Source organism: Penicillium coprophilum (assembly GCF_028826855.1).
Source record: "Penicillium coprophilum strain IBT 35676 chromosome Unknown utg000004l_segment0_segment0, whole genome shotgun sequence".
NCBI lineage: Eukaryota > Fungi > Ascomycota > Eurotiomycetes > Eurotiales > Aspergillaceae > Penicillium > Penicillium coprophilum.
Window position 1 is genome coordinate 872,443 of NW_026622723.1, and position 16,018 is coordinate 888,460.

The following is a 16,018-nucleotide window of genomic DNA, read 5'->3' on the forward strand; positions in this document are numbered from 1 at the left end:
GCATAATCGAATGGTTTGTGGATGGGGGTTACGTGTGCATCTGTATAACCCTTGGAAGTCTATAGGTAAGTCTCCCCGGACTCTCCGACATGTCTTGAATGTGGTCCGACATGTGTGACCGGGATCAACAAGGGTCTAGACACTTTGTCTTGGGTTTGGGAAAGGAGACTCAGATAGCTGTTCTGATGACGTGTGAAATTTCAATTGAGACACGTTAACGTCTGTGAGAAAGGTCTTAGGTTTCATTTGTTGAGTTTGGAATGGCCAACGGTCGAATGCATGATGTATGCAGGTCTGCGTATGTGATTCAAAGTTAATGACACCAACGGTTTTGCATTTACGGTCTATTGCTTTATCGGGCTATTGGTCTATTTGAAAAGCGATGTGAAGAGGGGGTATCAAGTCTATTGATTCCGAATAAAATGAATCCCAATGGGAGATGAGAGACCAAGACAATGTCTCGACAAAAACGCCATGCGTGCAGAGGACCTGTAAAGCCAACAGGTCCTCTATCCAATCTATAGATGAGAACATGATATGATATATAAGGGATTTTGTTTCCCATGATGCCATCCGCTGCAGAACAAAAAGTGAAAAATGACAAGTGAAGATGGAAGATGCTCAGCCGAAGACATCCAATAAGAAAATAAAAAATAACAAGGAAAACGCCGGTTTCGTATGCTTTCAATGCATCATGCTCTCATACACCGCCAGTATAAACGCTCGACAAAGGCTAGAATAAAGTCGTGGGATGCAAGTATTTCATGCAAGGTTTGTTGAGATGAGAAGTATCGTTGAGGGGGTCGTGGTTGTCGTGAGTCAGGAGGGGATGTTTTGTATATGGCGACAAGAGTGGTTGAAAAGGAAAAGATGTTTAGTCGTCAAGACCAAGGACCTTTGGATCGCGGGGGCCACCACTGCTGCCTCCAGTGGAGCGCTTCTTAAAACCAAGCTTCATACCCATCTTCTTCCAAGGGTTCTCGGTGCGAAGTCTGGGGCTTTGGATAGGCAGATGCGGCTCGCTAGCGGGTGGAGTGGTGGGCGGCGTCATGGGCTCCTCGGCAGTGGGACTGGACTGCGGGGAGGAAGAGTCATCGGTCAGGGAGAGGTAGGATGACTCTCCACTGGTGCTTAAAAGGGCTCCGGAAGTGCGTTTGCCGATGGCATGCACGGGGCCAAGAGACATGGTTGAGCGGCTGTGACCCGTTGCGGGAAGATCCTTGGTAGAGGACTGCGGGGAGATGCGCTTCGACACACGCGACCGCACCCTTTTCATCGGGTGCTCGTCCAGGCTCGTGGATGATAGACTCATGAAGTCGTCGGGTCCCATGAAAGGTTCGGAGGGTCCCATAGACGGGGAGGTGGTGTGGCTGTTGACGAAAGGGAGGAAGATAGATTCCTCCATCAAATCGTGAATGCGCTTTACGGCGGAATCCAATGTCTCGGGCAGGGGAGGTGTGGACACGTTCTTGTACTGCAAAAGTGCGTCTCGGACTTCGCTCGACAGGTTGATCTCACGAGGCGACCCCGGGAAGATGTATGCGGTCAAGAGGCGTTTCCAGAGCATTTGCAGGTGCTGAGTGTCGGAGCATTCCGATTCCAACGCGGCGTGGCCGAGTCGTTCGGCCAGTGCGTAATAAGAATCCCGGTATCGGTTGGCCTCCATGGTGAACTCCAACGTTTCGAGACAATGATTTTGGGAGAGGTAGGCCATGAAGGCGCTCAAGGTATATGGGGGTGGAGCAATGTTGGCCAGCACCTCGTCGAGCGTCGGACGCATCGAGAAGGCCCCCGACGAGATAGCCAGGCTGGCCGGCCGGGAGCCAGATGATTCCATGTCCTCTTCGGAGTCGCTGTCTGAGGAAGTGGGAGACAATTCGGGGGTTGCGGTAGGAGTGTGGTTCCGGAAGAAGAGGGACGGTGCCAACGTCTTCTTTTTAAGCATAGCGTATAGTGTGCGTCGGGGACCCTTAATCGGCTTTTTTCTCACCGGTCGTCCCCTGCGTGTGGGACGAGGCTCCAGCTTGTTAAAAGAGCGGCGGGTTATCGGGGTACAGGCATATAGGATTGGGGTAACAGGGGGATGTCAAGAGGTCAAGGACAGAGAAGAGCAATCTAAAATGGATGAGTGAAAAGGCGGGAAATGTTAAACACTAAGAATGAAAAAGGGTAAAGATTCTGGAATGATTCATGACGATACTTGGGTAATTGTTACGGGGGGGGCACCTCAGTAGACTCCAGTGGATCGAAGTGGATCTGCGTGGTGACGCTAAACTAGTTTCTGCGCCCAAGTGGAGTCTTCTTTCGATAAGATGTCATAATTGTTTTTCCTTTTTCTTTTTCTTTTCTTTTTCTTTTTTTCTTTTTTTCTGTTTTTCTCCATTTTCCTCCTCTTTTTCTCTTTTCTATTTCTCGATTCGGCTTTTTTGAATTCCTTTTTTCATCGAATTTCCTGATTGGTTCTTCTTTTGTCTTAGTATGGAAACATGCTGAACTCTCACGTTTGAACAAGCGCCTACGATCTGCAAGGGATATGATGGAAAATGTAGCCTAGAGTGTTGACATTATGAGAATCTCTACTATTGTCCTTCCGTACTCCGTCCTCCCCATTTGGGGTATGCCTGGAAAGATGCAGTATTATGTAACTTGACGGGGACCTTGTTTTGATCACTCCACAATCCTTCCAGAAGTCATACGTGTAAGCTTCCATGGGTTCTGGAAAAACGACCAATGCGCCCAACGTGGCGACTTCAAATTTTCGTTCCCCTGAAGCTCCACCGAACACGAGGAACTCGAGCACTTTTGCTCTGCTCCAATATACGTTCATCTTCAACTTCATCTTTCCGATATCAATTCTATCCGTATCTACTTCCTAATTCACGATAGTCTCTTATCACCCGGCCGCTAGCACGCCATCCGAGACCGGAATGTCAATCCTCGACCCACGGTTCTATGTGTAATAAATTACACGATAAGGCCGTGTTACGACATTCCCTCCCTTACATTGTCTTGCACGTCATGCTAACCTTGGAACCTCTCTCTCCCCATGCCCAAGGTTATCATCTGGGAAGGTCAACCGTATCAAATAACAAATCTCACACTAGTGAGGGCTTATATTCAATGCCAATCTGGCCCTGTCGATCATTCCGTTCAACATCCGTACGGAGTACTCCGCACACAATCTGTACACGGAAATGTCACACAAGCTTTTCTCGGATTGAACGTCACAGGGATTCAAAAGAAGACAAAGTCTTGCTTTGGTGGAGGCGAATCGTAAAAAAAAAAAAAATATATAGTCGGAGTACTCCGAGTAAATCGACCGAATTTTCATAGGTTCTACAACAGATCGAACACACTATGTTCCGAAGGATTCAATTCAGACTGCATGCGGAACTGCCCAGACCTTCTAGAATTCTAGAAACCCCCGAAGCACAATCCACTCGATCGCCACATCCGTAGAGAGCAGAAAATAAATTAAAAATGATCTGACCACCCCTGAACGGACTCAAGTTCCACACCCAGTCACCCGTGGAATCAGAGTTTTTTTTCGTCGATCCGGGTGTCGCCACTCTATCTAGGCATGATTCAGGTTCTCGTAGAACGCCATGCGATGCCAAGAAACCACCTTCACACTTGAGAAGAGGTCCTTGTTGATACAAATGTTCGGCCGAAATGATGGGCTCACCTAGAAAAGTGGATGATACTGCCGACTCAAGAGCCAAGACTGACGAGATCTCGGAGGATTCAGGCACCTCCGGTGTACAATATCGATCCACTTGATAAGAAGATGGAGTGTTATCATACGGATTACTCCGTCCCACGCATGATTCAGACATAGATGTCATAGACTTTTGTCTACAGAGCTCTAGGCCGGGATAAGGTTACTGATGAACATGGCTCTGGGAAGCTTGGTTCGCTTAAAGGAATTTGACAACCTTGGGAATGTAGATATACACAGTATATCAGAACATGTATGTGATTTCGATGCTGATTGGACTGTGGATCCTGATCTTCGCCATCTCAAAATCGCATCACCTCACGGAGTATATTATCACAACATCGACGGTCAGATCGCAACAGTCCTTTTTGCTTTCTAGAGGCACAGACCGTTAGAACCTGCCTATGGGCAGAAGAATATGCTGTGCAATCGAACAAGAGAACATTATACGTACTACTCCGTACATGCAGCTAGATAGGTAAACCGACCGGCATCAACCATACGTTATAACATGCAATGCAGTAAAAAGCAAAATGCATGCCAACCCCAATAACACCTCGACACGATAACACTACCGCTATCCAGCAAATGTACACCACGCGTCTATGTTGTATTCAGGACTAGCAACCAAGTGAGACCCTCGGAGCCTGCGTATCAAAGATAAGCCCGGGTCCCAGGACAGGGATGCCTAACATATCCCAAAGCCTGAACGGCACCAAGCGCCTAACATCCCCCCAATATTCGATGGGAGAAAGGACAAGAGATCCACTCCCCCCGTTCCCCAATGTCCGAGCAACGTACCCCCACATCGGTGCGCACGGGATCGAGGTGCGCCCTTACCGTGACCGCGTTGGCTTTTCCCCTTTCGCATGGAAAAAAAGCGTCTAGAACGGTTTAGCGAGATGTGGATCTATGTGACTCTTCTCTTTTTGTTCAATGGGTATGTATGGGGTACATTTCCATTAGCGCTACTGTAGGTCCTAGTCCTGGCGGGGAATTATTTTGCTAGTGGGAAGGGGGTGAGGCTTTTAATTTTCCCATTCCCTTGCGCCTTAGTTTTTCTTCTTTTTTTTTTTCGTATGGGGTATTCGGCGCACTCCGGTTTCTTCAGTGTTTTTACAGATTCCAGGGGGATGTTTCGATCGCTAGAATGAGGGTATTGACATTGGTACCTGCACGATCCTTGACGATAATGTTGTATATCCTTGTAGCTGGCTACACCCCCGTGCACAGGGTTCTATTTCTCGGTCTTTCCAGCCGATAGCTGCGTACAATATGATCCGTACTGTATACTCCGTACTCCGTGGTTCTATTACGTATTCGATGTAATAGGGCTGTGTTGTACGGCATGGGAAAAGCAAAGTGATAGTCAAGCTATCAGTAAGGAGAAAAATATAACATGGATCTACCCCTGAAACCTGCGATCTTCAATCTTCAACCTTTAATTTAGCCTCTCGAATGTGCAGGCAACGGAGTGAAACAGGTTACTCTAGACATTGCCGAGAAGCAACGAGTCCGTACCATCTATCGTAGGGGAAAGTAAGAAGATTGCCGATCCGCACGGGATGATCGCTGATTTGGAAGAGAATATCATATACCCAACGTTCCAGACCAGGAGCACTCCACACGAGCCCCCCCTTCGAGTCTTGACTTGGCACGAAAGTAGGAGCTAAACCGGACTAACAAGACTCAAAGAAGTAAAATTACAGGGAAAAGTCCTCCGGACCACCCAAAACAGCACGGTGTAGTCGATCAGACGGCAGAAGCCGCGAATGACCTCATTTGTGGCTCCATTCTCCATTCTCCACTGTTTCAACCTGAAATCTTGATTATGGACAGAAAATTTCAGAGAGACTAGACTGAATTGGCAGAGACGTTGAGACTTGTATTTGGGGAGCAGGCCGTGCAGGTAATTCTGGACTTGGCCAGCGCTACGTGAAACAACTTACGGTTAGGGTACCAATCTGGTCTAGGCTACCCTACCGTAGGCATTAGGCGCCCATTGGGGGATTCTCAGCCGCAGATAAGCACAAGGTGACCTCTTTGCTCCGGTCTCCGGCGGACCTCGGAATTATGTGAGGCGTTTCACGTTACGCGCCTGAAGCATTGCGTTTGACTTGTCTATGTTCGATTGGGCATATCTCTACATTCGGTGTTCTGAATCCCGAATGTAGAGATATATATCAAGATCTTCAGCGTCATATGCAGGGATTCAATAAATCAATACGGAGTACATTCCAGACAATAACGTGCAAAGATAGTCAGGTAGCCTAGTTTGACCTTATACAGAGATAATTGGCCCTAAGTATACGATATAGGAAAGACCCCCCCAAAACAGCAACATCTCAAAGCTCCAATCACAACCTCCAATCCTACCAATCACATACTGAGCACCTAAGCCCCCGCAGGAAGCTCCCTGCACCAAAAAGCAAAAAAAAAAAAAAAGAAACAGAAAAGACAAAGAAAAAAAGAAAAGAAATTGGGCTGCCTGGAAGGTTCCAAGCGGGGAGATAAATGCGGGGGAATCTGCACGCTTGAACATGGACCTTCATATCTCTATACAACATATATGGGTGTTGTATATATATAGATATCTATCTATATATACACAGCCTACTATAACTCCCTCTAACTGGTTCTACCCAGACTCTACCTGACCGAAAACAATTCTGAACGAGGGTTCCTATCTCGTCTAGGGGTAGGATCCTGGATCCTGCGGATCGTCTTGGCTGTAAAGCTGGGGTGGCTGGTGCATATCCGTATTCACTGCGGTGCAGGTGGCATTCCATATCATTGGCTAATGACTGCGCCATCTGACTTTCGGGATGATCGATTGTTATTGGTTCGAGGTAAAGTACGAGGGGGAAGATGTATATCCGTGAACTTGGAAAAGGGCTTGGGTACTCCGTATTGGGGGTGGATATCTGTATGCACTACAATATACAACAGTGCTCTATACTCCACACGCCATACTCACCCCATACTCTGTCTAAGCCAAGAGACATAGAGTTGATACTTGGGCCATTTAAAGTTCATGTTTATCTCTGCAGAGTCTGGGGATGATGATCGACACTGTCCACAAAACGTAAGTTGTAAGTTATACGTTGTAGTCTTGAGAATCATATGATGGGTATTGACGCATTCTTTGCTAGGCTCGAGATGGACATGCCGGGGATTGGGGTTACGTTGCTTGACATTTCCCATGCACCTGTTCTGCACCGAATAGGGGACTGATCTTTCAAGGGTTGTCGAGACATGCTTCTTGGGAGCAGATACTGGATCTCATGGCTCTGCTGGACTACTCCGTCTTCCAAGGTGACTCTGTTGGGTAACCTACGTCATGCTATGACATGCCACGGACGGGTGATCCTTGCATTAGCGTCTCATGTAGAGCTGCAGAAATGGCTACGGGGTAGTGGCTGCGCAATGTTGTCGGCTGCGTGTCCGTCGAAAGCTTGGGACTGCCAGGACCAGCAGAGAAGTGGCGAGTGGAAGATGTCGACAAGGGACCAATCGTATTGAAAGGTGAATACAACTCTGGTGGCAACGGTTGGATCTACATGTGTGTAGCTCGAAGGAGCTGAAATGGCGGAGAGGCGGTGCTGTTGCTTGAATGGTACTCTGGAAATACACCTTTACTAGGTGCAGTAAGGCAATTGACAGTAAACTTCAAACATTCGCCACTACTGGTTTGCTACGGAGAAACATATGCCTCAAATCCGCAGTGTCAACGTGATATGGCCACCTCTATATACGGGTCATTATCGAAGCCCACCAAAGACCGTTTCTCTGTGTAGCATACATCGGTAGAGTAGATAGCAGTGGAAATGCACATATGAATTGATCGAATTTGCAAACTATGCCAGCACCTCAGACAACCTCGAATGGTCAGAGTAACCCTGGAACTAGATATACATCTATATTGCGAGGCTAGACAAGACAGGATATAAAAATGCAATAGCTCTTATTACAGGAATTATTTATATACGCCATACGAATAACCACAGAAGACTTGTAAGAACAAACCAAATGAAAAAAAAAAGCAGAATGCTATCTTATGCCACGACTACCAGTAACAAAAACTCGCTTCTGAAACAGAGCAAGAAAAGACAAGAACAAACAAAAGACAATTATAGACATGGACAATAGATCTTTGGAACAATCAAAGGGGCAGAGCAGGCGGTTGATGGAAAGGGGAAACGGCAAAGGGAACGGGAATATATGCAATATGCTCTTCGTCTAGGTTCTGCGTGCAATAATGACGACCGCGCAGTGGAAAGGCCTTCCCCCCTTTGGATGCACACAGGATGGGAGAAGATAGCAAGAAGGACAGGGCAATGATGAACGACCCAGAGGAGATAGAGCACCCAAATAGAAACGAGAGTTGTCTGGTATGCTAGTCCAGTTGATGAACAGGACGAAATGAGACCGAGAGCTGCATACTAGAGAGATGGACAAGCATGGCCTAACATCAATCGATCGATTCTGACTGCCATCTCTCGCAGCTCGGTTCATCAAGGCATATTTGGGTCATTGAATCTTGCCAATTCTCGCGTGGGTGTGTAAAGCCATTGATACAAGTTGTTTGTCTGCCGAGCCAGCGCAAGAAACAACATCTCAGGGCGGCGCGCCACGAATCAATGGCATCGGAGGCTCAACCGATGAAAACCTGCCCATTTGAAAGACCAAGGGTTGATATTAAATGGTGCACGCCGGATATAGTGACGAGACGAAGCGAAGTCGAAAACACAAGGCAAAAGATCTCACAAGTTCGTCGTTCCGAGCCGTAGCACCATGAAAGAGTGATGAGACGTAACATCAATGAGAGAAAGGTTGTTCCTACCCACAGTCAACTGCATAGGCTGAAGGATCGAATGGGACAAAAACAAAGAGTAAGGCCAGAAGGTGATATAGGCCGAGAAGCACGATTCTTGCTCGGCGAAGCAGCGCTAGCCACTTGAACACAAGGCAAGAAAAGAGCGAGAGGTGAAAGTAAACAAGAATAAAAAGAAAGAAATCCCATAAAGACCTCCTGAGGCCATTTTCTGACATGAAGGGCAGGAAGCAGATGTGAAAGCATGGCGCGGTAGGTCTAAATGCGCCATCGCTTCATTTGACTGGAAATTCAACCTGGATCCTGAGATGAGCTGGGCGCTCAAATGATACAGTACAGCCGAATCACCTACCGCAGCACAGAGCCTTCATCAACTTCTGCGTGAAAGTGGGCGGCGATTCAGGAGTACCTGGGGCACCAAGGGCCTGTTGGTTACTCAGCGCCGGGTTCCCTGGACTTCCGTTGCGACCGGGGAGGTGGGCATTGGAGTTTTGAAACTGGGCTTGGGTTGACGCGGCCGGAGTCGATGCTTCCAACCCCCCGCTCTGGCGTTTGGCGGCCACACCGCCGACGTTTTGGCGCTCGCGATTCTTCCCAGCTCCAGCTTTGGCTGCTGGTGAAGGAGGCGGAGGCTGCGCAGCGTTCAAACGGTCGGCTGTCACTCCGGGACGTTGGCTGTTGCGGAGCTCTCTTGCGTGCAGGTCGCGACCGGACGAGCCCTGGTGCTGATTGTGGAGATGTGCCTGAGATGAGTATGACTTGTAGTCCCAGCCGCGTCCGTTGTTGAGCTTCATCCAGTCGTACTCGCCATCCTCTACCTCGCCGGCATTCTTGAGAGCTTGTGTCAAGATATCACGGAGATAATCGTAGTCAGGAGTGTCCTCGAAACCAAGGTTGCGCACGTAGCTCAGGTACTTGTTGAATTCTTCTGACGGAGCGATTAGCAGATGAAATAGGGATATGGATAAGTGCGAGATAACGTACCTGGATAACTATCGCAGAGATCCTTGATTGCGGTCGTTTGTTTCTTCTCGCCAATTTTCTCGTATTTTTGCTTGTTGGTAGCAGCCTTCAGGCCCTGCCAGGGGAGGCCACCTCTCAAAAAGTACATGAAGACGTGACCGAGAGCTTCCAAATCATCACGCCGAGATTGCTCACGGCCCAAATGTGTGTTGATACTCATGTAACGAGCAGTACCGGACAAGGATTTACGCTCGCGGTAAGGGATGTGTTGCTTGGTTTTGGGGTCACGGTATTGCTTGGCCATACCGAAATCAACCACGTGGATAACGTTGGCAGCCTTGGTTGATGGCCGGCCAATAAGGAAGTTGTCAGGCTTGATATCGCGATAGATAAGGTTCTTCTCGTGAATCGTTTGAACGCGCGAGAGCTGGTCACCGTTAGCCATGGTTCTTGGAAGTTCGAGCAGGGAAAACGCACCATCTGTTTGGCTACCATCACCACAGTCTTCGTGGAGAAGCGGCGGTTGCAGTGATCAAAGAGATCCTCCAGAGAAGGACCAAGGAGATCGATGACAAGGATGTTGTGTAGACCTTCCTGTCCGAAATAGTAGACATTTGGGATGCCGGCTGAAAATGGAGTTAGAAGAGCGCACATCATTTCTCCTTAGATCTGCAATACTTACGGCACCCAACCAGAATCTTGTACGTCCGATACTCATCGCGCAGTTGGGGGGCATCGCTTTTCCGGGGTTCCTGATTTCGGGTCAGCCATGGGGCTCGTTGGGAAGGAGAAGGGGAACGTACGAATTTGATGGCGACCTGCTGATTGTTCAGGAGGTTGGTGCCCTCAAAGATGACACCAAAGGATCCTTCACCGATCTTCTTACCCACACGGTAGTGGACACCCACTACGTTTGACGATGAGGAGGCCATGGATGCGGGAGTGAAGATTGCAACCCGGGGAAAGGAAACCTTGGCTCACGGGGGAATGGCTTCAGGGACGTAGACACGTGATTGACACTATCACTGGGCGCAGTCAGCACACACGAAGTCGGGCAAGGATGAAAGCAACATCAAAGACTCCAGTCACATACATCACAATGACCTCTTATTTTTTCCGACCGGAGCAGCTCTGACAGGCTCAATGGGATCTATTTACCCAATTGCCGATGTACCGGTGACGATGATAGGAGACAAGCTAGACGGGAATGCACAATCGGGACAAGAACAAAGGGACGTAGGGAGGTATCAAGCCGAAACAACCAAATACAGGTGGAATTGGCGGTGCTCACGAATTGAGACGTTCGTGGGTCCCTTTTCGACGGTCGGGAGTGACAAGCTGGGGTTGGAAGCCGGGGAGGTTCTAGACAAGCCAATGAAAAGGGTAAAAAAGGGAGAAATCAAAACAGATAGGGTCGACCTACTGCGAGTACGAGCCGCACTGAGCAGTGGTTCAGAGATAGACCAGAGGAAGAAGGGGGAGATGGAGAAGAGAAAGGGAAGCAACAGGGAGAGACAGGGAGCGGAGGGTATTGGTTGTGTATTGGTAAAAGACGCCTTGGAGTGTGAGCGCAGGAACTGGCGGTCACGACTGTACAGTGACGGTATGGTAACTTTGGGGTTGGGGGGAAATCTTTGAGACCTATGAGACGCTATCGTCTCCATTGTTCTACTACTCTCTCTCTCATATTAAAGATATTAAAAGGCTTGCCCTGATTCAATAAATCTGAAGACCAAAGAAAGCCACCAAATTGGTTGAATATTCCTATCTAGCTACTTTGTATCTAGCTCAGACCTGGGCGCTTCCGAGGCGGCTCAACGTCCAGGGCTGCATCAATCAGGTACCGAAAATATCAGGGGGAAAATATCTGCTATGTCTACGGATAGGAGTAAGTTTTCTTTATTTGGAGAAAGAAAGAAATTCGGAATCAGGGAGCCCGACTGTAGAGTCCGAACATAGAGCCGATTCATTTTTTTCCCTTTCAGGGGAGTTCCCGTCGAATCGGTCTGGAATGCGGTTAAAGGTAATATTACCGTCTTGGCAGGAACCTGGTCGATTGACTCTATGAAGTATATTGTAGCTTGATGTGATGAATGTCTCTATCAATTATAGATCCTATTCCATAGACATGTTTAGAAAGATCAATTATATAAATCACATTCATCGAGTATTGTGACATTATAGCAGATGTGACGGCTCCGGGTTGCATCCTACTAGTCTTTAGGAACTTCCTCAGCTTCACTTCCAAGTTCATTCTCAACCAGACCCATGTCTTCGTCACTGTCCTGGCCAGCATCCTCATCTTCTTCATCGTCCTCATCGTCCTCATCGTCATCCTCTTCACTGCTGGATCCGCTACCTTCACTATCGTCACTGTCCGGATTGTAGTCTTCTTCCTCTTCATCCTCTTGGTCTTCAAGCTCCCGCTGCGCTTTCTGGAGCTCGCTTTCATCTTCCCCGGCTGCCTCGGCGGCGGGGGCCGTTGCGTCCTCTCCTCCGGCTTTATTGACATTGTAGACCTTGGCGCGCCGCGCCTCTGCGAGACTAGCATCTTGGAGACCATGTCTTTTGATGTAAGTATCGATCCCCGAGAAATTGTCCTGGTCAATCATCGAAAATTCAAACTCCTGAATGTCTTCTTCGGACCCATTAGTCGGGCGAGCCATGACATTGAGATTGAATGTCCGCTGGAGGACGGATGTATACGAGACTGAGTCAATAGTAGCAAACGAAAAGAACAGAAGCGGTTTCTTGAACGCAAATAAGATACCCGTAGAGAGAAGGAAGAGATAGCCTGGCGCAAGTCACATAAAGTTAGAATGATCAAGCGTAAAATCAAAACCACAATGACCTCTGGTGGAGAGGAGGAAGCGACGTAACATACCTTCTTTGCTACCGCGGAATGCCTTGACATGGTATGCTTTCTCGCCCTTTCGGTGCGCCTCGGGCATAGCACTGACGAATTGTTTATCATCAGGGCGCACAACATTGGTATGAGGCATGTTCTCATTCAGAATTTTGCGAATCAATGCCTCGGCCGATTCACCAGGACCATGGCCAAGCTGCTCCCCATTTCCAGAAAAGGCAGCCTTGGCTGGTCCGTCAGCTATGGTAAACACCATAGCTTCGGATGCTGCTGTTCCCTCGGGCGGGGGTGTGATGCCATCGGCGTACTCGGGAATAATGCAAAAATTGAACTGTTTTTGTGTCTTCTCGGGCACAGGAAGACAGAGGGCATGTCCTGATTTAGTCAGAGGTCGTATTAGCAACTCTTCCCTTTTTTTTAGATAATTCTTTTTCCAGTTCAAACTCACGGATTTTATCCATGGAAACACCGAATTCAATCTCTTTCGTAGCTTGATTCCTTGCCCGAAGATACTGATGCCCAGCAGTGATCTCGAGCGTAAGCTTCTTCCTCTGTGGCGTGGAGAAAGAAACATCTTGAACATAAAACTGAACTGGCGCATTGCCATCTTTCAGGTTGACTGACGCCTGCGCAGTCTCCCCCGTGTCTCCATTTTGAAGCTTGCGCTTTTTAGCGGCAGGCCCATCAACGGCTGGCGGCCGCGAAGGGAGGGTCGTATTGGCAGTCCTGGCCAGCAGGCTGGAGGTATATTTCGCAAGATCTTCGAGCAGAGGTTTATGCTGCGGCGTTGTACCTAAACGGTAAAATCGATCGGCGACGGTCAGCAGGAGGTCGACGGGGTCATCGAATGGGGGCTTGGGTGCGCGGTTGGCTACGCACCGATCGCGTCGTAGACTCGCTTCTTCAGCAAGGGTTCCGTCGCAAATGCCTCCTCGATGGCGGCAATGGGCGCGCCCGTGGAATTAATTGAGGCAAACGCCATATTTGGTGCGACTGCTTTGGTTCCAAGAGAACAGCAGTGCAGAGAGATGCAGGTTAGTCGGAGAATTGGGGGATGAACGTAAGGGTGGACCCGAAGTATCCGCATTGACTGGAACCCTAACTTGGGATCATGTTTTCCATACGAGGTACGCATATCTACTACATGAATGCAAAAGATACAAATCTGTGAAATAACTTTATCGAGAAATAGATATATGAGTGAATGCAAAGCTCCATACTAGAATACAGTGGTGTGTGTACACAATGCTACAGGAAAAAAAAACCCCCTCCTCTCTGACTTCCATCTCCTTCGCCCAATCAAGCAGCCTGCTTGGACTTTGAACTCTTCGGCTTTGTGGACTTCTTTGGCTTCTGAAGACGCCGTTCGTTTCGGATGTGCTCGTTAATGAAGTTGATAGCACCGGGTGTCAATATCCCATTCCCGTTGGCATCCAACTTCGCCTTTCTCGCTTCCGCAATTTGAGCAATTCTCAAATTTTTGGCATCTGTCTTCGGTGTCATCATGGAGACGGTCTTTCTGTATTCATTGCGAAGATCCTCCTTCATCTTCTCTCTCAAGTATTCCGGATCGTGTCGAGTGCGGAACCTGGAATATTTGTTGCGCAGCTCATCAATGACAGTTGAGGGCATAGGTGGATGCTCCAGTGTGGGAGTGAATGTGCTGGTCTCAACTGCCATTCGGGTTGTGTCCATATCGCCCTCGGTGATGGCAGGCTCTTCCTCCATTGGCCAGGGGATTTCGACGTCCAAGCCGGAGACATAGCGAGTGAATCTTGGGAGCTTGCTGTGTTCAGGTCGGACAATGTACGGCCCAGCGGCATAGGCATGCTGCACAATGACATCTTGCAATTTTCCTGTCTGTGTGTCTTCCAGCGGGATGACGTGTCGGATATCGTCGAAGGACACGGGGAAGGATTGTGGTTGGGTATCGCCTGTGTGTCCCAATCTGTCTTTGGCCCATTCAGGAATGATCACGTCGGCCTAATTGAGGAGAACCAGTGAGCAATTTGTTTTAGTGTCTAAGAGGTCGTTGACCTGGATGACTGATCCGCCAGAAGCATACCATATTGATACCCTTGATGAGGACAGTCTCACTGTCCCGGTTAATCTGCTGGATCACATTGATCTTTCCCTGGTCCCGTCCTCGGATAACACAAACCCGGTCACCCTCAGCGAAGAGGACATGCCTCCGTTGTTCGTGCTTAGGGAGACGCGGCGGGTGCAAAACGGAAGCATCCTGACCACCATATGTAGTGCGACTCAGGCCAGAGTCTCGCATGGGGGCAAGAGGCCCCTTCTCCCAATCTTCCCAGCGGTTCTTTCTTGCTGCTTGGAATTGAATAGACAGTGCGCCGCCGAAGTCCTTCCGCGCCCGCCGAATCCCAACACGGTCCAACAATTCTTGTCGTTCATGAGCTTTGGTGGTTTTTTTGAGAGCCTGCTTCCGGGCTGAAGCTGTCCGCTGAATAACTCTCTGCATATTGGGGGTTGTGTCCAGCAATGGCCGAACGTTGTTTCTGCCTCAGAATCCCCGATGCGCGGATCGAAAATTGAGGGTGTCCGATGGTGGCACGTGATCAGTCAATATGCATTATGTCAGCACCAGTCGCCGGCGGGAGCCTTCTGTACAAACATTCAAGCATGCCGAGACCAGTACTCATCCTGCATTATGACTATGTCTTGACGATTCAAACGGCACCTTCAAATATCCTCCTTGGCGTTTGCATAGCTATGGTTGATTCTCTTTATTTGCAAGATGAAGGTCTCCCCTACGGAAGAGTGACAATGAAGGCCGGGAACTGTTGAAAGGCCCCAACAACGCCAACAAATACAAAAAAACCAATCTCAATATATGCCAAAGCTTACGGATATACTCTTGTATAAGCAAATTTTCACAACATCCCAGTGGACACTTACTTCTACCTCCAGTACTATGACTTATATGGAAGCCAGGCGGATATCAAATAGATATTCGGGCAACCCCATGGTGAAAGGTATCTATATATCCGACGGTTCAGAAACACTCAACGGCTGTTAAGTGCCACGCGACAATGCATAGAGCCATCTGTGTTCAGTTCCCTCCAGCCAAAGGTTATAGATAGAAAAGTCTCTTGCACAAACTATACCTTTCTGCCTTTTTCCGCCGTACACTCGGAAGACTGGGAAGAGGGTAAACTATCTTAGAGAGATCTAAGCATAATATCTGAATGACCTCTTAGATATCACAACACCTCATAAGCCACCGTCTAGTCCTGTTTCCCGTATGAATGCATATGGAAAATATAGGCAAGGCGGTCAATTCCCAGCAGAACTCATTTGGTCCCGCATGCCGATCAAATGAACATGTTTACGACGATCCTCAGAGGATGAAGAAACGCAAGTATGAGCTGTAAGATGTGCACTTACCCCAATGCCACGTGGTTTAGGATCATTGCTGGACGCTCCCTTCTTATGAAACTCGGAAGACCACAGAAGATAGGAAGCAGCACGGCGTCGTAGCTTTAGAAGCGTTCTGGCATAAATGGTAAAGGATGGCCATAGGAGGCAGTGATATACGGAAGGCGAACGTAAAGCATAAAGAAATTCAATTTTGAGTCTTGTTGGGCGCAAGAGATGTTGGGATTAAAAACAGACA

General features: G+C 48.5%; 4 protein-coding genes across 4 annotated transcripts; all 4 read right to left on the reverse strand.

Annotated features, from left to right (window-relative positions):
- Nucleotides 1-874: 874 nt before the first annotated feature.
- Nucleotides 875-1,945, reverse strand: N7500_004749 (regulator of G-protein signaling domain-containing protein; the record flags this gene model as incomplete). Its single annotated transcript, XM_056675894.1, has 1 exon — nt 875-1,945. One exon carries the CDS (start codon nt 1,943-1,945, stop codon nt 875-877), a length of 1,071 nt encoding a protein of 356 aa, XP_056530894.1.
- A 6,951-nt stretch (nt 1,946-8,896) lies between these two features.
- Nucleotides 8,897-10,447, reverse strand: N7500_004750 (casein kinase I; the record flags this gene model as incomplete). The annotated part of the gene is made up of 5 exons (XM_056675895.1): nt 8,897-9,480; nt 9,537-9,942; nt 9,993-10,141; nt 10,198-10,267; nt 10,319-10,447. 5 exons carry the CDS (start codon nt 10,445-10,447, stop codon nt 8,897-8,899), a joined length of 1,338 nt encoding a protein of 445 aa, XP_056530895.1.
- A 1,281-nt stretch (nt 10,448-11,728) lies between these two features.
- rtt106 (putative negative regulator of DNA transposition (Rtt106)) lies at nt 11,729-13,363 on the reverse strand (the record flags this gene model as incomplete). The annotated part of the gene is made up of 4 exons (XM_056675896.1): nt 11,729-12,309; nt 12,400-12,756; nt 12,830-13,174; nt 13,261-13,363. The coding sequence occupies 4 exons, from the start codon at nt 13,361-13,363 to the stop codon at nt 11,729-11,731; spliced, it is 1,386 nt and encodes a 461-aa protein (XP_056530896.1).
- A 317-nt stretch (nt 13,364-13,680) lies between these two features.
- On the reverse strand, nt 13,681-14,863 carry N7500_004752 (mitochondrial 54S ribosomal protein uL24m; the record flags this gene model as incomplete). Its single annotated transcript, XM_056675897.1, has 2 exons — nt 13,681-14,364; nt 14,447-14,863. The coding sequence occupies 2 exons, from the start codon at nt 14,861-14,863 to the stop codon at nt 13,681-13,683; spliced, it is 1,101 nt and encodes a 366-aa protein (XP_056530897.1).
- Between the last annotated feature and the right edge of the window lie 1,155 nt (nt 14,864-16,018).